Source organism: Vidua chalybeata, chromosome Z (assembly GCF_026979565.1).
Source record: "Vidua chalybeata isolate OUT-0048 chromosome Z, bVidCha1 merged haplotype, whole genome shotgun sequence".
Classification (NCBI taxonomy): Eukaryota; Metazoa; Chordata; class Aves; order Passeriformes; family Viduidae; genus Vidua; species Vidua chalybeata.
The window spans coordinates 17,789,715-17,813,515 of record NC_071570.1 but is presented as its reverse complement, the minus strand read 5'-3'; the positions used below and the strand labels follow the sequence as shown (position 1 = coordinate 17,813,515).

At 36.0% G+C, this 23,801-nt stretch overlaps 1 protein-coding gene across 1 annotated transcript in view; it reads left to right on the top strand.

The window, feature by feature from the left end:
• The window catches only part of CNTLN (centlein), a gene marked incomplete at its 5' end in the record, with an annotated part of 191,734 nt that overhangs the window by 98,786 nt on the left and 69,147 nt on the right, over positions 1–23,801 (top strand). Inside the window, 3 exon segments of the mRNA XM_053932487.1 lie at positions 1,911–1,929; positions 2,192–2,323; positions 19,730–19,779. Of these exon segments, the coding sequence (XP_053788462.1) occupies positions 1,911–1,929; positions 2,192–2,323; positions 19,730–19,779 (201 nt within the window).

Genomic DNA, 23,801 nt, shown 5'->3' with positions numbered 1-23,801 from the left:
CAGTAATATATCTTTATTAAAGGAAAGAGGAAAGACTTTACCACATAAAATTTGCATAATGAACATTCTGTATATTATTCTCCCTTAGGCTCTATACAGAACAGTGAAAATTTTATGCAGAAATTCTTCTTTTTTTAAGTCCTTAGCACACAGAATTTTTGGTAAACAGATCAATTCGAGGTATGAAAACTTTTCTTATCAGTTCAGTTATCAAGCACTGTGTTTTTCAGGACCTGTTTCAGGAAAGTGATTTCCTTGTGGCTTTAGCAGGGCTTTAGCATGCACCTGACAGCTCAGTAAACACTTGTGTGTTTTACTAAAAATAATTATTTTTGCAGTTAGAACAATACTGACTAATCTTGACACTAACTTTATAACTCTATCGGAAGAAAAGGAGAGTCACAGAAAGTGCTGCAAAACTGGTAGCTATTCAGAGTCTGGAGTGACATAAAGCATCCTACTGTGAACCGTAAACTATTACTTCTATATAAGTAATGCTATGGCCTATCTTAGTAGATTTGCATTGCTTTGAAATACTAGCATTTACGTAGGAGCAGTTTGTCTTTAAAAAAGGAAAAAAAAGAGATGTGTTTGGAAACAATGGTGAAGTACAAAATTGCTATAGGCATCGGTGGTAGCACAGAAGCATTTTTTGAAATACCTAAGCATAATGGCAAATATATTTGGGTAAATTATAATGAAAAGGTTTTGGTTTTTTTAGGAAAAAATATGGATTTTTTTTCTTCTAGTTCACTGTTTTAAATTTAATGCAATCTGGAAGTGACTTAAGGATGATAGTTACTAAATTCAATGAAATTATTTAATTTTGTGTCTATACCTAGACGGGCTTTCATATCCACTGAGAGTCCAAGGCTAACAGATAAAAAAAAACTGAACTAGATGAAGACATTAAAATCTTAAACTTGATATACAGTGAAGCATTGGGTGTTCTGGTTCTGATAGTTAAAAAAAATTAAAAAGAAAAGGGCAAGAGAGACAAAGGTGACTTCTGTTTAAAGTAAATGAGACGAGCTTGTGTTATAATGAATGTATTTGGGAAAAGTAGATATTGGGGAGAATATCATGCTCAGTCTTCACTTAGTCATCTAATTTTTTCATCTCTAAGATGAGCTGAAAATAACAGGGTTTCAATAATCTTTGTTATCAGATTAGATTTGTTGAAGCCACACTGAAGGAGTTTTGGTTTTCATTTTTAATACGCTTAAACAAAGGAAAGTAGATTGACACAAATAAAAGCAGTCTGTAACAATAAGACTGTTATTTTGGTATCTGAAAAAGCTGTATAGTGCTGCTGTAATGTAAATTGTGCATTAAGAGCTCAGTATCAGGTGCTTATGTGGCATTTCTGATGCTTTGTAAGCGATGGAGGACCCCATTCTCCATATTCTTCATAGATTAGTATCTGTTATTGAGATGGCAGCTGATGGGACCTAATCCACCTGTCAGTGTACATACAACTTGCACTGATGTACGTGACTGCAAAGATGATGGGGGCCTTAGGAGGTTACCACATTGTCTGAGAGTTTATTTCTATGCCCAGTAGGAATTTGGATTGCAGGGTCTTAAATTGATTTCATGAAGGATTTTTTAATACAATTTTTATCTTTTGCATTATTAAAATACCTAAAAATATTTTGATGACAGAAAAACTGTTAAATATTTTAATTTTACTTTTCTGTGCTTCTAAAGTCAATATTCTTTTTCTTAATACATCATCTCACCCATAGATAGTTAATTCCTTTATCAAACTGTAAAACAACAGTGTGATTTAGAGTGGGCATTAGTTGCAACTTCCAGATTGGCTTGCTGGGGTATTAGGGGAGCTGGTGACTCTCCCTTAATTTTCAAGAGATTATGTGATGATTTTAACTTCTTCTTTCTCATACCAGTATTTAATGTTGTCAGAATGTGGGTGACAATATTCTGCCACGTCACCTGGGAGGCATGGTGTCATACTGGCACAATATCTGTCTGAAACTGTAACTGAACTTCTCTTTATTACCACAGTTAAGATTTCATGCCTCAGAACATATACTTCATACAAAATTCAGATTCAATGGATGCTGTACTTGAAAATTTATATTTTCTGAAAGCAGGGGTGCTTTTATTCTGGTTCTCCTAAAACATTAAGATATTTGAAAACAAGCAACCCCTTTTAACTCATAAACAGCCTTGAAAATAGTAAAAGCAGAAACCAGCATACTGGCTTCTGTCAGCTTTGTCAAGAGGATCCTGATGTGATGTGGAATGAACTGGCTTTTTTCAAAAGGCACAAAAGGCACAAAAACCTGCTGATTGAGAAGTGAGTTTGTTTCTTAAATGGTGTTTAAGTAAAGAAACATACTGGTTTTCTTCTGGAGTGCTTTACAGGGTATACAAGAGGAATTCCTTGCAAAATTCCATTATAAAAACATCTACCAAAAGCAGGAAAGGAAAACATCAGCTCTTTTTTTTTTTTTCCTTCCTTCTCTCTCCCTCTTAAATCTGTGACAAGTTACAAGTTTGCTAGCACTAACAGAAACTGTATTCCATGATCTAGGGATTGTGTTAATTAATGTGGCTCTCATCTGTTGGAGATGTCGCTCTTCATTAGCCTGTATTTTACACACTGCCGTGCTTCATTTTTGGAATGAGGTGGTGAGGGGATAACCTAGCCAGCCATCCTTGTTTGATCTCTGTGATACATACGCAATGCAGAATGCCTCAGCTCTCTTGGTTCCCTGCCCTGTCCTGCTAATCCCAGCTGAGCTCATTATGGTGTAGCCTTGCTGCTACTCCTGGAGCCAGAGCTGTCCAAGCTAATTACTGGTAGCAGCAGAGCTGCCTGTTAAGGGTCTGGTGTGGATCTGCTAACATGGTCCTTGGTAGTGACCTGCAAAAAGCACGAGGGAGTTGCTCTCTTTCTTGCTGTGCATAGCCTGTCCTTTGGGTTTAGTGCTGATCCCTTCACACAGCTCTTTCAGCTGTAGTAAGTGTAAAACTTGGTGAAGGAAACTCTTACTTTAGAAAACATACAGTTTGCTGCTTTGATCTCATAATTCATAGGCTATTACACTCAGCCAGGCAAAGTAAAAAATGTCCTTTTATACTAGACAAAAGGAAGTTAGTATGGTATAATTAGCCCTTTGCTGTGATTTAACACTTTCTGTAAGTGACTATGATTTTTTGTTTTAATTTGAGAATCAAGACATCATAGAAAGTTTTATTCAGACTTTGTTTTTGTCAGCATTAAAAAAATGTGTTTTCCCAATGGATCACAATGTAAGCCCATTTTGTGCCAATACCATGAAGGCTGCTATTACAGAATTTCAAGAGCAGCAAATTGTTTTGTTCTATGTAAGTCCTTGTGTTGACTATAATCTCCATTGGTGTATTATAGGCAATGTTGCCAGTAGCTGTATTACATGGGGTATTCATTGTCACAATTTTTTTGCTGTTTTGAAGCTATAACAACAAATTATCACATGCAATTATTTTGTGGGTTTTAATTTTTTATTTTCATGTAGGAAAGAACACTTTCTAGCCATGTATGTAATTGCATACATGTAATTCCCCTTCCATCACTACTGAACACATTCACCACAGGCAATAGTAACTCAAGAGCAATTACATAAGCCTCTTTTTTCACACAAAGCCATGCACGAGAGATTGCTTATGTATTGTGCACGCCCTGAAGGTTGGTACAGTTGGACTGCTTTTCTAGAGTTCCTGTGCAGTCACACTTATGGAAACACCCTTATTTCTTGTATGTTGCAGATCATTGACCTTGACTAGACTGTGGTAAGGTGTCATGAGCAAACAGTTGAGCTCTTCAAGATACAGGATTTATAAGACAAAATGGGTTCATAGAAGTCCGCATAGTAAAGATTTAGTAAGAAGCCAGTGCAGCATTGTGTTCAATAAGGTGAGCTCCTTGTGTGGATTTAGGTGCTGTTTGTTCCTTATGGGCAATGTCACTTACTGTTAGTTGAAATAAGGAAGAGATTAATGCGTAATTGCGGGGATTATATCTTTATGTCTTTCTCTAGTAATGACAGTCTTTAATTTGTTGAAGGAAGTCACCATTTCAGGATTTCAGCTCATTTTCTTAAGAAAGTCAATACTAAATTTATTGTAGTTTTTAGATATGTGGCTAGAGCTTCTTTATACTGCTTCTATTGTTTTTTAAGTTCCATGGATAAAGGACATGATCTGTGGAGTTGGACCAATTACTTATATATGTAATTTTAAAGGCAGTGTAAGTAAATCAGGTTAGCCCATAGCTTTTGTGAATGCACTTTGTTGGACAGAACCTACTGATTGTTATCTTAAGTTGATGTAGAACATGCATAAACCAAAACCAATGCACCATTTCTTAAAGAAGAGTGTCTGTGTAGGGATTCTATTTTGGTTTTAGTTTTAACTTTGAACAGGTAAAATTTCTCTCTGACTAAACCAAAGAGTGAATGTCTAGAAAATAGGATTATTTGTTATTGCTTGTTTATGTATTTAATTGTAAGAAAGACTTTCTCTCCCATCTTCTGAGGGATAGAGCAATGATGTAAAATGTCTTTAATATGCACATACATTAATCATGGTTTTAGCCCTCCCCTGGACCTGCTCCAGGGGCTCCCAGAGGAACCCATGACTGCCTTCCAGAGGAACCCAGAAATGGACACAGCAATCCAGATATGGCCTCACTAAGGCTGAGTAGAGAGGCAGGATCACCTTCCTCAACCTGCTGGTAATGCTCTTCCTAATGCACCACCAGGACACACTGCTGGCTCATGGATAGTTTGTTGACCTGAAGGACTCAGAGGTCCCACTCCACAGAACTGCTTCACTGCACATCCAATTGTCTTGCTTCCTGATTGCAAGCTGGCTAATTTAAATTATTTCGGCATTTCCGTATCAAAACCTAGTTAGCTGGTGCATAGGGATACCCTGTCCCTTTGGTCTTTACATACAGACTTTGGAAATGTATAGATGACTGGATATAAACTGTTGTGGAATCTTTACAATTTTACATCTTTCATTCTGTATTATTTGTAGGCAACCTTGTAATAAATACCAGCAACACTCAATTATTTGACAATGAACATTCTTCAACATTAGACATGATGAAGTAAGTTATCATTTTCACAGCTAGCTGGAAATTTGTTGTCTGTATGAGTGTTATGTAGTTGTGCGTGTTATCCATTATAGGAAGTGTGCTCTGGGTCTTCAAAGCATATGAAATCATATCATCCATATGGAGTCGTATCCTCCCTCTGCTGTAGCAGCTATTTAATAAATGTTTCTGATAAGCTTTCCTTTTTTAGGAAAACAAGACCTCATGATTTCTGCTTTCCTTATTTCTCTAGAGTGAAAGCAACTGTTGTGTACCTGGTGTAGTGGTATGTGACCAGCTAGTTGACAGGAGCCTATCTTAGTACCAGCAGCACCATGTAATGCCTGTTGCCTTTTCTAGCTATCAGAATGGGTATGATGGAGAAAAGCTGAATTAAGTGTGCTGGAATGCTAGCAGTAAAAAACACAAACATAGGCTTTATTAATTCCTTTGCTTCTTCAATATGTGTTAACTCCCTGGTTCTTTAACTAGAGAACCTACTGAAAAATGCAGTTTTGATAATCTTGGCAATCTCAGGCAATAGGAGATACCTGGTCATCAAAGACTTTTATTTTTAAACCTCTGTTGTTTTGTGAAACATCCAAATATCCCAGCAATTTTTTGTGTTTCACTCAATTAGTAAGCGTGTAGCAGATTAATTTGTAACAAAGTGCATTCACACTACATCAGTGTTAAAAAGTGTCACCTACAGCATATAGCCCTTCTGACCTGTGTGTTTTCTCTGTAAAATAATCTTCCTGATTATCAGTTTTAGGAGTGCTGGGACAGAGCAGACATCTTACTAATAATTACTTGAATCTAATAGGTCAGGGCTCTTGGTTACTTTTTTCTACACTTAGTAATTCTGTAGTTCAAAGGCATATATAGTTAAGATGATGATGTGTATGTGTTTGTTTTGGTTGGGATAGATAAAAATCTGAAATTCTCCTGAAAGTAATTCCAGCCTAAGTTCTGCAGCTAGTCTTGTGACTCTTCTGAGGATTTTGACAAAGTGCATGCTTACTGACTGAACTGAGTATTGCTCAGTGAAAATGACAGTCAGGCTCAAGTGTGAGAATGGGAAATACTGCATTACAAATAAATTACAATTTGAGAAATCGGCAGCATTTAGTGTAATATATAGTTTCTATAAGATATCTTTAAAGGACCAAAGTCAGAACTCTAAATGGCAAATGAACTCATGTAGGGGCTTTAACATAGTGAACAAAATGGCCCTTTTTTTTGAAGAGAATTAATTTTTTTTCTAGTAAGCTTCCACTTACATTTCACTAGGCACTGTGTCAACTGTTTTCCAGTGAGAGGGTTCTGTCAAGGATAATGACATTGATGCATTTTAATTGTTGAGCTTGTCTCTAGAACGTTTCTTACCTGTGTCCACCAGATCTTGTAATTTCCTGCATCCTAGCTAACAGACAAATTTGAGGACGTAGTGTGGGTTTTTCTATCAGATGTGTTTGTGTTTTTCCTTTGTTCCTTCGTATTTAGTCAGACATGTTTTGTCTTGTACTTCGGTGCCTGCTCATATATGATGGAATTGTGTCATACACAAAACATAAGTCATACTGCTGAACATTTTTTTCATAATATAGAATCAGATAAATGCAGAATTAAAGTTGCATTAATGATAAAATTTGGGCGTTGTCGGGGACAAAAATAGCAGAGAGATGGTGGAGAAAGTTACAGAGTCTGTGTTACCTTCCCTTTGTATTGTTGCTTGCACAGAGCTATTGCTTGTCTTGCTGTTGGATCAGAGTGATTTCTGTAGATTGTTTGGTTTAGAAATTAAGTGTTGTATGGGTGGTAAGCATGCTGCCTGCAGAAGAACTGTCTTGTCCTTATTCCTCTCTTTGGCCTAGACTAAAGGTCTTCAGCATTTAGATGGAAATGTCTGATTTATTAGTCTTACAGATATGTATGCACGTATGAAAACAAAGAAGTACTGTGTGTCATATTAAACTGTACAGAATGTTCATAGAAGAAGCCTATGAATCTACAGTCAGTAATACCAAAGCACACTGATTGCTGCTGACATGTCAGATTGCTATTTTAAAAGAATAAGGAATGAGTAATGAAAATAAGTTTCTGTACAGTACCTTCTGTGAAGTTCTGGGATTTCTGGTAAAGGTAGCGGTGCTTGGTACATTCTGGTGCAATTAATTTAACATACAGTGCTAATTTTCCACTTACCTTTGCATAGTACTGATTTTGGAAGGGACATCATAAATTTTCATGATTCCATATATCTCAGCTTTGATAATACCATATGGAACTTCAACAACTGAATTTTGAAAAAATGTAGAAACATTTATTTCAGAGAGTGCAAATAATACTTTACAATGAAAGTTACTAAACATTGTTTATGCATTCTTGCTTTATCTCTTGAACTCTTTTCTAAAGTGTACTGTTTTGTAATTCTAGAAAGTCAAATGTGGTACTTAGCAGACCTTTACTGTGACCCAGCATGATTTTTGTCTTAAACTACTTAGTTTTCTTTTGTTGTATGAGGCAGAATATGCATATACATGCAAAAGTTTAACCTATCTTAATGCGTTTGAGTATTTTTCTAATTTCTAAGGAATTCAGAATGCATTTTCTATGAATTGTTGTTGTATTTGCTTTTTTCCAAACACAGTCATGTGGGTATAAACATGGAATCATCAATATTTTCCTAAAACTCAAATACTTCAGTGGGAGAAATAAAATAAGTAATTTATTTTTATCCTTACTTTACATTATTGGAAATCAACTTCATACTAACAGCAGGCTGTAGGCAAGAGACTTTAGTGTTTTGTCATATTAGGTTTATAAAAGTAATAAGGACTGATACAACAATGAAATTCTCTTGATACTCCTATGATGGGTGACGTACCCTCTCTGAGTTATATTGATGGCAGTGGTACCCCAGTCTTGGCCCTTGAGGTTGTATCTGTTTTGAACTAATGACAGGTAGAAAATGTGTTTATGAGGCTGTTCAGATGGTCTTATTTTAAAAGAATGGAAACCTGCAAATTAGAATAATAAACATAATTCACACAGTGTAACATTTATATTTTTGTTAAATACGTCTTGATAAATAAGCTGGATTTTGTGCTTCAGTGAAACAAATTAAAGATTACTAAATGGAAGATAAAATTTTAGGCATCGGTTTCTACCATCCTTTTGCAAACTAAAGGTTATGCTGCATGTTGAAACTATTTTAGTCACTAGTTTGAGTTTGGAGTGATCATTGACTTGAAATATATCTCAAAAAGCACTCTTCACAACTATGACACTATTCACTATTTTGTTATGTGAACAGACATTGGACTGTTGAGGGGGAAGTTGCTTTTATCCTTTTTTTTGCTCCTGAATGTGGGTTGTAAATCTGGGAGACTTTACTTAGCAACAACAGATATCTCTTCCTGCAATTTTCATCCATCCTACAAGCAACTGAATTGGGAAACAAGAATGATAAAGACATATTTCTGGGAAATGGATGCACAAGATAGATAGCTTAAATACTCTATGTAGTCAAATACTTCATTTCCTTGGTTAATTAAGACTATAGCTTTCTTAGTGTAAACTGTAAGTTTACAATATTTTTCCTGTAAAGGAATTCCAGTAAATCATTCTGGAGAGTGTGAATAATCACAGAGTGCAAATAATGCTAGTACTTTTTCCTTTACTCTTACCTACGTTATGTTATCCTCAGACATATGTAATGCTTTTTGCTCTCTCACAGTCTATATCAAATGCCTACTCCCAGGTTTGCTCTCATTTTCCAAGGCTGTCATAAATATACAGACCCATGAAAAGAGCATATTTTGCTCTTTTTTTTTCTGCAGGCAAATGTACTTGAATCATAATGCTGTAGGAAGAATCATTTATTGTGACAAACTTCTTTCAGAGTAGTATTTCACTACTGTTGGATAAAGTTTCTACCTGTTTTGGTTCTCCTGACTTGAAGTAATTTCAGAGTAGTAGAAAATTAAAATGAATTTTCCATTATGACATACAAGACCATTTTTGACAGCCTCGTCCTCTATTTTCTATATGGGCTTTTTACAGAAGTGTGTGTAATGTGCACGTGTGTTCTACTCTAGTTTTACAGAGCAGAATTTTTAGCCTTCTAAAAATTAGAAGACTAAAGAAGAGAAAGTGCAGTTCAGCTTTGCTTACCTAGATGTTTCTCTATTGATGTATTGTCTTTCTTCTCAAGCACCTTTCTTTTCTGAAGGGAAGAAAACAGAGCTGCTTCTGCTGTCCTATTTTCCTTGCAAGGATTATTAGTCTATTTAACTTAAGCTTTGGATAAGAAAAAAAATTTTTGACACTATGTTGACCCGGTGTCTTTAGAACTTATTTTTTGGTTACTGTAATAAGCAATGCAGCTGTCCCTTTTTAAGGACTGTGATAAAGAGCATGCAAAGCTTGGTTAGCAGTCTTTTTTTGTGTGATTTTTTTCTTCATTTGGCTCTTCTGTCTTTAACAGTTTTCCATGACTCTGGAGGAAAATGGTTGAAAAGGCAATAGTTAACCTCATGGACTCAGAGGAAGGCTTCCCTGACTGCAGCATCTCCTGGACTAGCCCCCTGATATCTGTCCATACCAGCAACAATATACATTAGGAAATTGTGGTTGGTTGTGCTTATTTCTCCAGAGTCATCCTGCAGCAGTCTTTACAACATGTAATCCTTGGGAAGGAGTTGGTTTCCTCAGTGGATTATTCCATCTTATGTATTCAGCTCTATTAGAAATTAGATTCTCTGCATGGTTTTATTTTCCAGATAAAATTCCCTGGGACAACTGGGAAAATTGTCTTAGTGTTTGTTTGGATGTTTATTTTAGACTGCCATGAGCCTGCTCTCTTAATTCCTTTTATCTGTATGCAGGGGAGTGTAGAAGTCTCCTGCTTGTCTTACCTGTGAATGCTGAAAGCTGCTGATGAGCAATGGCTGACTTCTGGGATGTGTATTAATCAGGAAGCCGTTGTTTGCTAGAGGACTAACTAGAGTCTTCTGGCAATGGGTTAACCCAGGGTCAGCAACTCTGGAGGGAAGGAGCCCTTTAAACTCATAAGTGCAGAGAGAAAGTTTATGCTATAGTTCAGGCTGTCTTTCTGAATTACCTTTTCTTTAATGCATTGAGGCCCAAGTGCACATGTGTACATGTACCTTAGATTGGGAGCTGTGTGAGGGCTCCTGATGGTATCTTTAGAACTGCTGACAATTAAAAATGATGAGTACTAGGATATTTTGTTATAGCAAGAAGGTATATTTTGCAGAAGCCCTGGTTATATGCAGATGGTGGGAGCATTTCTCCTATTCTAATAACTTGATAAGTAAGCACCTGTTACAAAGAATTTCTTGCTGATGCCTAGCTATAATCTAAAAGAAATTGGAAGTAATTATTTTAGCATAACTGATTCTATAGCACAGTTTTAAATATGCTACTTCTTCCTATAGTCAAAATGGGTAAGTATTAAAAAAAAAAATCCTAAAAAAAGGAGGACTAATCAAAAGTATTATATTGTGAAAAATAGAGCCCGGACTATTGTATCATACTGAAAACAGCAGATTCTGTAATTGTGGGTCAAGATCAGTACCTTCAAAAATGCGTGCAATACCACCATAAACTATTATCTGCATAGACTTGATCTCTCTTGATTTCTCGTTTTAATACTGCCAGATGAGATTGTGGCAATCATAGTTGGAGGATAAAAATGAAGTATTTGTACATAAAACAATGCTGCACGTTTTCCTGGTCTTGATGGTCCATTTTCTATATGTGTTACAAGTAAGAAAGAAATTACTTTTATAATGAAAATAATTGTAGTAAATAAAGGATTTTGAGCTTGTTCTCAGGATGTAAAAACACATGATTAGAATTCTGACCCTGCCATATTAGAAGATCCTGATTGTCTTCTAGGAAATGCTAGTAGACTCCTGCTAATTTAGGATGCTGATTCCTCTCAAATCAAGGACTCACTGTCTCTTCCTTGGTGCTGGAAGTTCCTTTCTGACAACCTGTCTGGAGTACCTAGGATTGCTGCTGCCCTGTTTCTTGTCAACAAAGCAATCTTTAAAACTACTTTGGAGTAGATTACATTGCCAGAAGGTCAGCTTGTTTTGGAAGCAGATAAGAAAATGCTTATTGTTGACTAAGACTTACTGAAGAAATACACTAAAATCTACCCGATATACTTAAAAGCAGCATAACCTCTTTTTGCAGAAGACTCAAGGCCATTAAGCAGTTTCAGGCGTGCATAAAGCTGAAAAGCAGTTCACTAGTTTCTAGGCTTTGTATGGCTTTAAGTCACTTTCTCTCCATCTGATGGGCTATCATTTAAACTTGGCAACACTGCTAGAAAGTATAACGTGACATTTCTTCTGGAAGAAGTAATAAATTCTGGAGCTTTTCAGTCTGGTAGTTTTCATTACTCTTTCAACTACATTGCAAAACAAGTTGTGGTTTTTTTTGTTTTTTTTTTTTTTCTGTCTTTTTAAAAGCTGAGAAGTCTGTGTGGGAGCCGAATAGTTATTTCAAAAACCATTTTCAATTCATCTAGTAGACATACATAGGATTAGTGTAGTCTTATAATTAGAAATAGCAGTCATGTATGTCACTCATAATTACATAACCTTCATTATTGGCAAATTTGGTATGTTGTTACTGCAAATTTCCTGGATACATTTTCCAGTTATACAGTCTCCTTTAGGACTCTCTAAACCTTAAATATAAACTAATCAGGACTGTAAAGACTCCCACACTGCAATCAGAAAAGAGTTGTTTTGACATGATTTGAAAATGTTTTCTATCTTTTCAGTTTAAAAAACCAACCCTTAGTGATCAAAATAAACCTAGGAAAAAAGTGCATCTAGATACAGGCCAAGTGATAATTGCAATTTCAGCATGGCAAGCTTTTAGAAATGGCTTATTGTGTTAGCATTACCATTACAGATTTGAGTTTAGACTTTAAGAAACTTTATAAAAGTTGAACTCAGTGGTTACTTATTTTCTTTTGTTCTGAATTGCTGATATGCATTCCTTGTAATGAATCTTCTTTGCCTGGCATTATTTATGTATGTGTTATTTGTGTAAATTTACAGAGACAATTCTGAACAATTTTTGTATTACTTTTAAAACCCACTCAAATTTAGTTGTTTTATTTCTATTTTTTCCATCAATTTATTAATGGATAAAATCTTATTTACAGAATTCTGGCTTTTTAACACCCTGCAAGGTTTCAGCTAATCCCTATATCAATAAATAAGATTGCATAAGTTGTCAAAATAGTTCACAGTATTTAATAAACACTTGTGGAAGGTTTGTATCTGATATTTCTCTATTATTCTAAAATATATCCCAGGAACTTCCATTTTTAAAAGTTCAGTTAAATAATAGAATGAGTACACAACAGAAATGTGACAGAGACAATAAAATGCAGTAATAGTCTTTGATTTTGTCAAGAGACAAAGTGTTAAAATGTGAATTTATGAGCTGGAAGTGACCAGTTAATACTCACACTTATTTGCTTTGTCTTTTCTCTTGACGTGCATATTTTCATTGTATTCAAACCCCATCATTCATTCTTGAATTATAGTTCAAAGATTTAGCTTCTCTGAATCTCCAGAGCAAATTTTTTTCCATAGAAAAGTTCTTTGTTTTTCTTTTGTGATAACCATAGACTTCATTTTGAGTTCTGCATTGCTGTATGTATTTCAATTTAGAACTTGACTGTTTTTTGTGATGTTGTATATGGTTTGCTTAGCAGCACTTGAGTACCTAGAAGTAGCATACTCTTCCTTTTGTACGGGGGTTTCATCTTTAAATGAACTTCATTTTCTAGTTCTTCCTCATTTATTGCAAAATGCTTAGGAGTTTGAGGGGTTTTAATAATGTTTAGTAGGCATAATTTTGAGATTGTGTTTATGAGATGTTGACAGAAATAACACAAATACAACCATACAGGCATAGAATTTTAAAATTTCAATTTTAAAAAGACAGATAATTGATTCTCCTCAAAAAATACCAATTTATATATTTCACATGTTGTATGTATTTCCTTGCTCAAGCAAAAAGACATATAGTGTGAAGAAGAGAACTAAAATGCACTCTGCTTGTCAACTGATACCTTGTCATTAGGGGACTTGTGAAAGGGTAAACTGAAAGCATCCTCCATGTTTGATGTTACTGCTTGCCAAAGCAGACAGTTGACTGCAAATTTTTGTAGGTTTGTGCTTCTCCTGCAGTTCCTCAATACACTCATTGCTGAATTTCTCTCTTAGGAAAGAAAGTTGTGCTCAAATACTCGTGCCACTTAATATTATAATTGGAAGTAGGAATTGTACTGAACCTAATCTGCAAAATAAACTTACAATTTCATTCACTTCATTTATTAGAAGAAAAAATTATTTGATATCCAGTATAAAAAGTTTAAAGTATACTTTTTTTTTTCTTTTTTAAATCAAGCTTGTAGTTATAGTAATGGTAGAATTTGAAATCCGTGGAAAATCCTAGGAGAAGAAAACGTGTATAAACACAGTTGAATGGATATTAACATAAGGCATTTCTTGCCTAGTCTTGAAACATCATGTACTCTCAGTGTTTCTACTGTCAAAAGATGGAGAAGACAAGTATTAATATTCACAGCTTTAGTTTCTATTTCCATGTCTGCAGTCTGCAATGAGCTTAGGAACACTTCAGATAGAAACTAGTTTCCCACTGTTGAAATATCTCAAAAGATTCTATCTCTCAGTCTTAGTTTGTGTCTTGGATGGTTTCAGATGACATAAACATCGTGGCCTTTCCTCAGCACCTGCTAAATCAAACACAATGGTCAGAGAATTCCTTTTCAGTTAGGACCTAAACGCGACACATTTCTTCTTCTCATTGTTTGATGTGTTCATTGAAAGTGAATGATACAAAAACTGGTGCAGTTAATCCACTGAGCATATGCTTAAGACAATAACAGCAAATATTACCTTAATCTGCTAAAATAGTTTATAAACTCTTGTTCATAATATCTGAAATTTGACACTGCTTTGACTCTGAGTTACTCTTCTGATTCTATAGTTCCAGTAGGTTAGTAGTCTTCATCGCACACAAAACTTGGTTTTGATCTTTTGAGTTACAGGATTGCAGAGGAAATTCTTCTTTTACCCTCAGTAAATGAGGGAAGCATCTCATGTCACTGGAGTCCGTGCAGCTGGATCACAGGTGCTTTTAGATACCTAATCTGCTTTGTAAAAGAGTTGTGTGTGAATTGTTTAAAAGTCTGGTATGGCAGACATAGTTTATCAAATACAATCCCACTTTTGGGTTAAAAAACACACTGAGATATTTATCTTCAGACTCATTTAAATTATTTTTTTGAGAGGGAGAGAGAATTTCAGAAAAATAGTTCCATTTTTAGCTATTAAGTTGGCATATCTGTTTGAGATACTGAGGGAGATAATGCTGTAAATGGAAGACTGGAAAGCAAGTATTTTCCCTCACCTCTGCTTTTTGCCACTGTGTTCTTTCAAGATGAATAATTTTCTTTCAGTGTTGAATTATACTGCAGCAGTTTTATGTGGCTTCTTCAGTTGCCATGAATTCCTTGACATTCCTTCTTTCTTTGAAATTTCTTATTTGAACCTTCTGTGTTGCTTCTTTCAAGTGATCTTGTTCACTTTTTCTTGAGGAATGTACCAATTATAGAGTCTCTGCAAAGAGCTGTGCTCTTCAAGGAGACCTCTCTGTACAAGAACTACAGTCTATTGTGCTTTTATGGTAATTTTATAGAACTGGACTAGATGTGTATGTCTTGTTATAATGCATATACAGTGTTTTTTTTTTTTCTTTTTACAAGTTCTAACTAGAGAAGTTTAAAGGTTTTATTGTCTTGTTCTTAAGATTAAAAAAGTGTGATCAGAAATCAGTATAGTAACCTGTTTCCAGATTACTTAAACACTTAGAAATTTGTTCAGTGCAAACATGTTGGTCTTGAGCAGCCTAATATTTGCATTCAAAATTTAAAAAGTTAGTGAACAGAATATTAGCAGATGTTGGAAATAATAAAATAAACCAACTAACTAACTAATTAGGATGGGACATAACAGGATAGGATAGGATGACAGTAATTGGTTCAAAAAGGCAGTATAAATCTGTTTTACCTTCCCAAGATCAAGAAAATTAAACTCAGAATGTGGGTAGCAGTCCCCTCATGGCGTGCAGCTTATTCAGTTTGGTGTAGTGTGACATGTATGATTTTTGACATATGAGATATTTTAGTCTGTCAGCCACAAAGAGCACAACTCTAGAGAAGGAAGAACTCACTTGGAGGAATTGAGTCTCTTAAATGAGACCATGAGTGAAATATGAGACCTGCTTTCTAACTGATGTGATAATATCGTCTTGCACCAAGAATGGTCCTGCAATAAAGGAATTCTTTTCAGGATAGAAGGAAGTGGGTAGTGGTAGTCAGCAGTTTTCTTTCATCCTGTCATCATAAAATATATGCTAACCTGTGGCCATTGTGGTGCCCCTTTGCTATACTTAATCTATTTACATAAGTGTCTTTCTTGGAGGAGCCTGAAACAAGACACAACCACACGTGCCATCTCAGAAGTGCTGAGTAGAATCAATTCTGTAAATTGATTGCTGACTCCTGCCTATACAGCTAGCATGTAGTTAGCCTTCACCACAAAGTCATGTTGTGCTAATGTTCGTCATATTGGTTCAAAGGACAGAATTTTTTTTCTGCAAAGCTGCTCTTGAGCCAATTGGTCTTTTAGTATGTCCTCTTTCAAAATTTTTCTAAGGGGACTTTCCCTTAAGTGAACTTCATGAAGTTCCCATCAGCCATTTTTTTTTTTCTTCCTATGAAATCTCAGTGAGCAGTGGTCCAGCCCTCTACTGAGCTCTCAGTTGCTTCCCTCACTGTTATATCATTTGTGAACTTGCTGTGAGGCACTCTAGCACATCTCTGAGGTTGTTAATAAGGACAGTAAACAGTACTGGCTCTATAATAGATCCCTGAGGAAAGTTTATAATTGCTAGCTACCAGTTGTACTCCATATGACAGGTCATGACCTCTTCAACCTAACCGTTCAGCCAATTTTACAGACACCTTATCTAATTTTAAATTCAGATCTCAAATCTTTGACAATAAGGAGATGAGAGACCATCTCAAATACCTTGCCAAATTCAAGGTATATGCCTGCTCTCCCTTTATTCTTACAGTCATCTCTTACAGATGCAGTGAGGTAGGTAAAGCAAGATTTTTCCATGGTAAATGTGTGCTAGTTGTTTTCAGTCACCTTGTCTATTAGGTGACTGAACATTATTTCCAGGATGATTTGCTCTGTGACTTTGCTAGGGAAAGAAGGAAGGCCTTTATTGGATTTATGTAATGTTTTTGTTTGTTTGTTTTAATTTAAATAATATCAGAAGAGAGTGGACCAAAACAATTGGCCTAGGGATACTCACTTTCCAGAAAGGAAACCATATAAAAATGCAATTAGTAAAAAAATCTTCAACCCCTGAATACTAGAGCAAGCAGTAAAGAAGCATTTGTTGGAGACTGTTAAGAGTGACACTGTAGCTGAAACCCACCTGAAATACCTGCTACAATTTTAAAAAGTTAAAATAAAATAATTCCAAATCATCCCCTGCCCCCAAAGAGTCTTAAGGAGCTCTCTCTAGGGAGTGCAGAAGTTTTTATGCCTCTTACATGGAAAAAGTCAGCATTTCAAACTTAAGCTTGCATTGCTGAGAAACAGGTAGGACCAGTAAACAGAGATAGGACAAATGGAGGTGGGAAGTTGAGAGGCCTAAAAAGACTCTTGAAGAGTGGTTTTCAATGCTTAAGCTATTACAGTAAAATTTTGCTTAAATAGAGTGAAAAAGATGACCATAAGGAAGTTCACAGGTTTGTTGAATGATAACAGTGTAAAATGACATACTTGGTTTACAAGGCCTAAAAGAACAGTTTTTCCCTTGGTCAGTATTTCATATTAGATGATCATTAAGATGTCTTTCAACCCAATCCATGCTGTGATTGTATATTTCCATGCTAATGGAAGATGAGCATACCAACAACTTATATATGCTTTCCAGCAGATAGATCAAAGGCATTAGACCTATTTGAAGTACCTGTACAGTAATTATGAGGTCAAATGGAGTAGTTGCTTGTAAATATATTTAAGTTAATATTCTTCACTCATGGAGGTGTGAAGAAACTGAAGTATGAAATTACTCTAACCTAACTGTTAACAGCTGATGGACTAGCAGGTTGCCACTATAACTCACATCTACTGAATGGGCTCCAGAGGAAGCCGCAGTAATGTGGCTGCTTCCATATTTTGAAGATGGCAGTCAGTCTTTAGGAAAAAGAGGGTGAAAGGGAGAAGGTAAAAAAAAAACAAAACAAAACAACCAAACAACCAAAAAAAAGCCCTGTAGAGAGACATATCACTAAGCACAGATCAACACAGTTTTATTGGGGAAGCATGAATATGGCTCCTCTGAAGAGAAATCCTGCTTCATTAACCTGCTGGAATTGCAGAAGGGTGACAATAACTGTGTGCTAACAGTAATCTGATCTGTATTTTTTTCAATTGCCTTTAACAAAGCTCCACATGAAAGGTTATAAAGATTTTTTTTTTTTTTTTTTTTGCTCTGGGATTGGAGGAAAGGTCATTTTAGCAAACTGGGAACTAGTTAAAGCAGAAGAAATAAAGAGTGGTGCTTGTGTGCCACTTCCAGGATGAAAAATTGGAATCCCAATGCACTAACTTAGGCTTCCAATCTTTCTTGAGTAGCATCTGCTTTTGCCTCTGTGGGAGACATAGTACTGCTGATGGTTGGACTTGGCACTGTCTAACACATGTGGGCATTTATAACATTCACGCAAGCCAGTCATTGACTTGGATGGGTTGAATCTTGTACTGCACATAGAAATTTTTGGTTTGGACTTGACTAAAATTTTTCCATCTTAGATATAGCATAACTTCAGCTGGAGATTATTTCATAGATAAATGAATTTATTTGTAGACACTTCTGTTATTCTGACTATGAACTTCCCCTTAACTTATTTAATATAATTAGCTTACTTCTGCACATCTTTCATTAGCTGAAAGAAAAAAGATATGTGTAGAAGTTTACACTTAAAAATCTTGTACAATCACTATTGCATGCTTTTCAATATGTGTCTAGAGAGGAAGTATATATGTTCATTAACATGTTCATTCAAATAATAATTTTAAAACTGAAAAATAACTGGTTCAGAAGATAGAGGTTCAGGCAGAAGCCATGTCATGTTGATTTCAGTCTTTAATTACATAAGCAATGTTTTTTCAAGGAAATATTTTGCCATTCAGTGCAAAAAGCTAACATGCTATGAAGAGTTAAGACAGGGTGGAGACAAAAGCCACTGTAGTCTGTGTAATAGAAACTGGAGAATGAACAAACAGCAAAGAAAATCAACCTGTGAAGGCAAATGAGTGATCCCAAAAATAGCTGGATTTCTTATGTGTCATGCAAAGCAAGTTACTTTAAATTTTCATGTTTATAATTTTCTCTGTAATTTATGTTTTACAGCTGAGTCAGAGGTGCATTTGACTTACAATGTGGTTTAATGTACTGTGTATACCAAAAGACTTATTTTTTTAAGTCCTTTCCTTAAGTTGGCAAATACTTTGGCTAGTTTTTTTTTGTGCCTTATTTTGGAGGGCAAAGTAGGGAAAAGCATAAATTTTCTGTGAAGCAGGTGCTGCTGTTTGGACTACAGCTGAAATAAGTGAGAACACTAGCAATCAAACTTTCACAACAGAGCTAAAATAATGTGTATTTGTGCATTAAATGTGTTTATATTTTAAGCAGAAGCTGCCTATTAAATGACTGCTATGTTCTGTATGTTGTATGATCTTTGGCTGAAACAGGTGGAGGTTTTATTGCTGAAATAGTGTACAACTATATACATAGAGAATGTGTCAGAAAATGCAAGTATAAATGAACAATTTAAATAATGTCTTTCTTTCTAGCATTTCCCAGTTTGACTTTGAAACTTTAGTATTGGTATCCTAGCAATTTTATTTGTATATAATTTTATTAAATTGAAAAAAGAATAATTCAATTTATTGTGCAGACCTCAGCTGGTTGATTATAAACTATGGTAGTAATATGGTAGTCCATCAGGGCTGGAAAATGGGAGGAATGATTTTGCTAATAAGTTTCTTGAATAGTTGCTAGATCATAAGACATATCTTCACAAGTTTGGCTGGCAGTTTCCCCTGAGACAGAGTATTTATCTACCTCTTAAAAGGATTCTACCTCCTACTGGTCTTCTTTTAATGTCAAATATTTTTTGTTGCCTAAAAAGATGGACTGAAACTTCTTAGTGTATATTACAATCAGACTGTGTCTGAATTTTGGAAATTCAGATGATTTTCACATTTTAAAAAGCTGTTGTACAAAGGACTCCTTATGTTTGAAGTAATGCTAAGTGTTGTCAAATTAGAACTAATTACTGGGTGTTGACAACTTTATACATTGGTATGGCTTTGGATTAATTTTTGAAATTATTTTAGTGGCATCTGTGTGATTGTACCTATTTTTTAATTTCTTCTTTTGTAGACTCAATCATGAGGAAGAATTGCATCAGATGAAAATACACCAATCTGTGAGTAAGTTCACAATACAGGAACTAGGCTTACAGCAAAAAAGGAAAGGTATAGTATTTTATATCTGTGTATGTAGTTTGAATGGGTTCACCCTGGCTTGATGCCAGGCAGATACCAAAGCTTCTCTGTCACTTTCCTCCACAGCTGGACAAGGGAGAGAAAATACAATGAAGGGTTTGTGGGCTGACATAAGGACAGAAAGAGATCACACACCAAGCACTGTCATGGGCAAAACAGACTCAGCTTCAGCGTATTAACTGAATTTATTACTAAAAAACAAAGGAGAAGTCAAAACTAATATTAAAACACCTTATTCCCACCCCTTCCTCCTTCCCAGCTCTACCTCCTTCCCACCAGCAGTGCATGGAGACAGGGAATGGGGGTTATGATCGGTTCATCACACGCTGTTTCTCCCACTGCTCAGGAAGGAGACTCCTTCCCCTGCTCCAGTGTGGGGTGCCTCCCACAGGAGACAGTTCTCTATGAACTTCTCCAATGTGAGTCCATCCCATGGCTAAGTCCTCCACAAACTGCTGCTGGAAGAGTGGGTCACTCTTCCATGGGGTGCCCTCCTTCAAGGACAGGCTGCTCCAGCCTGGGTCCCCCATGGGATCAGTCACAAGTCCTCCCAGGAAGTCTGATCTGGTGTGGGCTCCTCTCTCCCCAGGTCTGCAGGTCCCTGCCAGGAGCCTGCTCCAGCACAGGCCTCCCATGGGGTCCCAGCCTCCTCTCAGGCATCCCCTTGCTCCAGTGTGGGTCTCCTCCACCAGTGGATCTCTGCATCCCTGTGATCCTCCATGGGCTGCAGCTGCTTCACCATGGTCTGCACCACGGGCTGCAGGGGAATCTCAGTGGGAATCCCAGCTCCAGCACTGCTGGAGCACCTCCTGTCCCTCCTTCTGCACTGACCTTGGTGTCTGCAGAGTTGTTCCTCTCACATATTCTCTCTCTGCTCTTCTCTGGCCACAATTACATGTGCAATCACTTTTTTCCTTTTTAAATATTTTACCATGTTACTGTTAACTTTGATTGGCCCAGCTTTGGTCAGCGGTGGGTTCATCTTTGAACTGGCTGGCATTGGCTCTGCTGGACATGGAAGAAGCTTCTGGCAGCTTCTCACCAAAGCCACTCCTGTAGGCCCTCCTACTACCAAAACCTGGCCACTCAAACCCAGTCCAGTAGTCTGTCAGAATACTTTTTATTTATATAAGGTTATTTTCTCTCCAAAGATTGATTCCTTTTTCATGAATGTGTATTTTGTAATCATATCGCTATATATGTAATTTGAAAGTATCTTTGATCATTAGTTGTCTACACATCTATTAAGTCAATGACAATATATATGAATAAATGCACACTAATGCATTTGCAACTAATATGTATATTCTACCTATTTATGAAATATAATGATATAGAAATTTCATGCTTATTCTGACATCTCTTTTAATTCTAGTCTCACAAAGTATATGAATTTGAAAGTAAATCAAAATGGTGAAATTGTAATAATTGATCATGGGTATCTTCTTTTCTATCTTTATAATCTTTACAGTAGTTGATAGTTCTGTGAAGATGAGTCTTTCTCAGTCAGATAGGTAATATATTGCCACTGCCTCTCCCATCACTCCTCCGATTCTGTGTATTATGAGCTGTTCCTGAATAGTCTGGGAGAAATATTCAAGAATGCATAATTACAGTCCATCTGGATATTGCATCTGTGGTGAATTCTTTATGCACAGTATTGTGCAAAGGAAGTAAGTAGGAGACTTGGAGAAGTACTCTACGCATTCTTAGCAATAAAGCCTTACCATTATTTATTGCAGTTTTCTCCTGGTGGCTGTTTTCTATTTTTTGTGATAATGTTGACCACTTGAATGAAAAAATAGAGATTTTCTCCTTAACTTTAAAATTTTGTCTTTAAAACTAGGTGGGAATATCAAGCTACTGAAAACTGAAAGTTACCTTTTTCTTTTGTACTACTTCTTATGTGTTATGCTCATAGCCACAGAATTGAAGGTTTAAATACTGACTTTAAGAAGCACTTCTTTGTATTTTTCCAATTCAGTTAGTCTTTGCAGAAAGAGAAGGGAAAAGATAACCAGTGGTGAGAAGGAGTTAAGGGCCTGCTGGGCAATATCTGGACTTTTCCAAAAAACAGTCAGATCTCCAGAACTGCCAGTTCTTAACATGCTTAATGTTTTAACAATTAGTATTTTCTTTTCAGGTAAATATATGCTGTTTTAAAAATTTGTGGGTTGATGCACACTTCTGGTTTGGTAATTAGTATAATGATTAGCTATTTTTTTTGTGAGGACTGAGAAAAATGTTTAAACTACTAGTGAAGTGTTCTAGGCAATTTTTTGTTTACCTTTTCCAGTCTGTGTTGTTATGGGTATCATTTAAATGAAAAGGAAATGTCTAATAAGATTCAAGTCCAAAGATATGTATTAGCACAGAAGACCGAGATGATTCTAGCTGTTGCCAAATTTTCACCAATTGAAGTGTAAGAAAAGAGTTGCTCACAAGGTCTCTAAAAAGCAATTTTCTTATTGTTCCCCTTGAAAATCAAAGGGAGTTGCAGTCATGACACATATATTCTTTGGGATTTTCTAGATGTTCGCACTATAATGATTGAAGCTGGATGTCCATCTTTGAGCATAAATGCTCATTAACACTTAATGTTAAAAATATTGGTTCATGTTCTCAGAAAGTTCATACACCCTCTGCCTTAAAAAGGGGGTTAAATGCCTTCTTCCTAAATAAAAATACAACCTCATGTCTGTTATCAGTAATTTGCTGGGAGTCCAAACTTGATATGGTCTAAATACAGTTCATGCATAGTTTCAGTATGTTTTATTTTATAAAAGGAAACCTGATATCAATTTCCTCAGTTTATCAATTATGTTGGAATTCACTTTCATCTTAGCAGATACCTGGCATTCTAAAAACAAGGGATAAAATCTGTAAAAAAAGACTGAGCTTTTCTGTATTAAAGTTGTCTGTCTTTATTGAATATCACTTATGTTTGTCAGGAAGAAGTAATGGATAGTTTTGTTGTTCTTCCATACTACTTTTCAAATCTTGTTGGTCAAAGATGAAGTGGGTCAAGGGAAAAGGAAACTCTGTTCCTGCCGTTCCCAATTTCTTTCCGTTCTTATTCTGTTGTGCGGTTATTTACTGGTAGTCATCAAATCCAAATTGACTGTTCATGCTATTCATGTCCTTATTTGTTTATGAAGGTAAAGGATGTGTTAGCAGGTAGTCACGCCATTTCCTCCAAAAGCAGGAGAGGGGATCCATCAAATCCTATTCAGAAAAATAGCAAATGCCTTCTTAAAAAGCAGTAAACTGTTGGCCTGCTATTTCTCCAAGGTGGCAGTTTGAAATCTTCTTTCATTATGAGACTCCTGAATATACTGTGTCCTCAGTATATATACATGGGATTGGCATTCCTTTCTGGTCTTCACCCTGGTGCTTCCCATCAGAAGTTTCTTTCTACCCAGAAGTGTGGGTACCTACCACTGGAGCCAATAACACAGTGGCTTTGTGCACCATGGTGTCTTTTTTTATTAGGGAAATCCTTCACCTGGTGTGTACTGCAGGCAAAACTGACATTCCTTTGATGGTTTGTATAGTTTCTTTTTAAGTGACTATTGTATCTAAATGCTCTATTGTATCTTTTTTTTTTTAAGGGGTGTTTTTTTCTTTGTGTAAGCAGACTTTTTGCAAATACTAATAGTGTACTATGGTTGCATAGTTCAAGTACCATTTTGGCAGCAGTATTGAACTAACTCATCATCAGATTTGGTGACTGTTAATTAGGAATTAAGTTTTACATTCTAAAGCTGACAGTTAACTATGTTTTCTCAGTGGGATGTAACTGTGCTTATGTAAGACCATGGTAATTTGATGACTGAAGATAGTTGGCTTTATGACTTGTGGGTCTGTTCCTTGAGGGAGAAGATGTTACTTTTTTATGTAGAAGTATGACAGGTAGAGCATGTCTTGCTGAGTAGACTGAATGATGT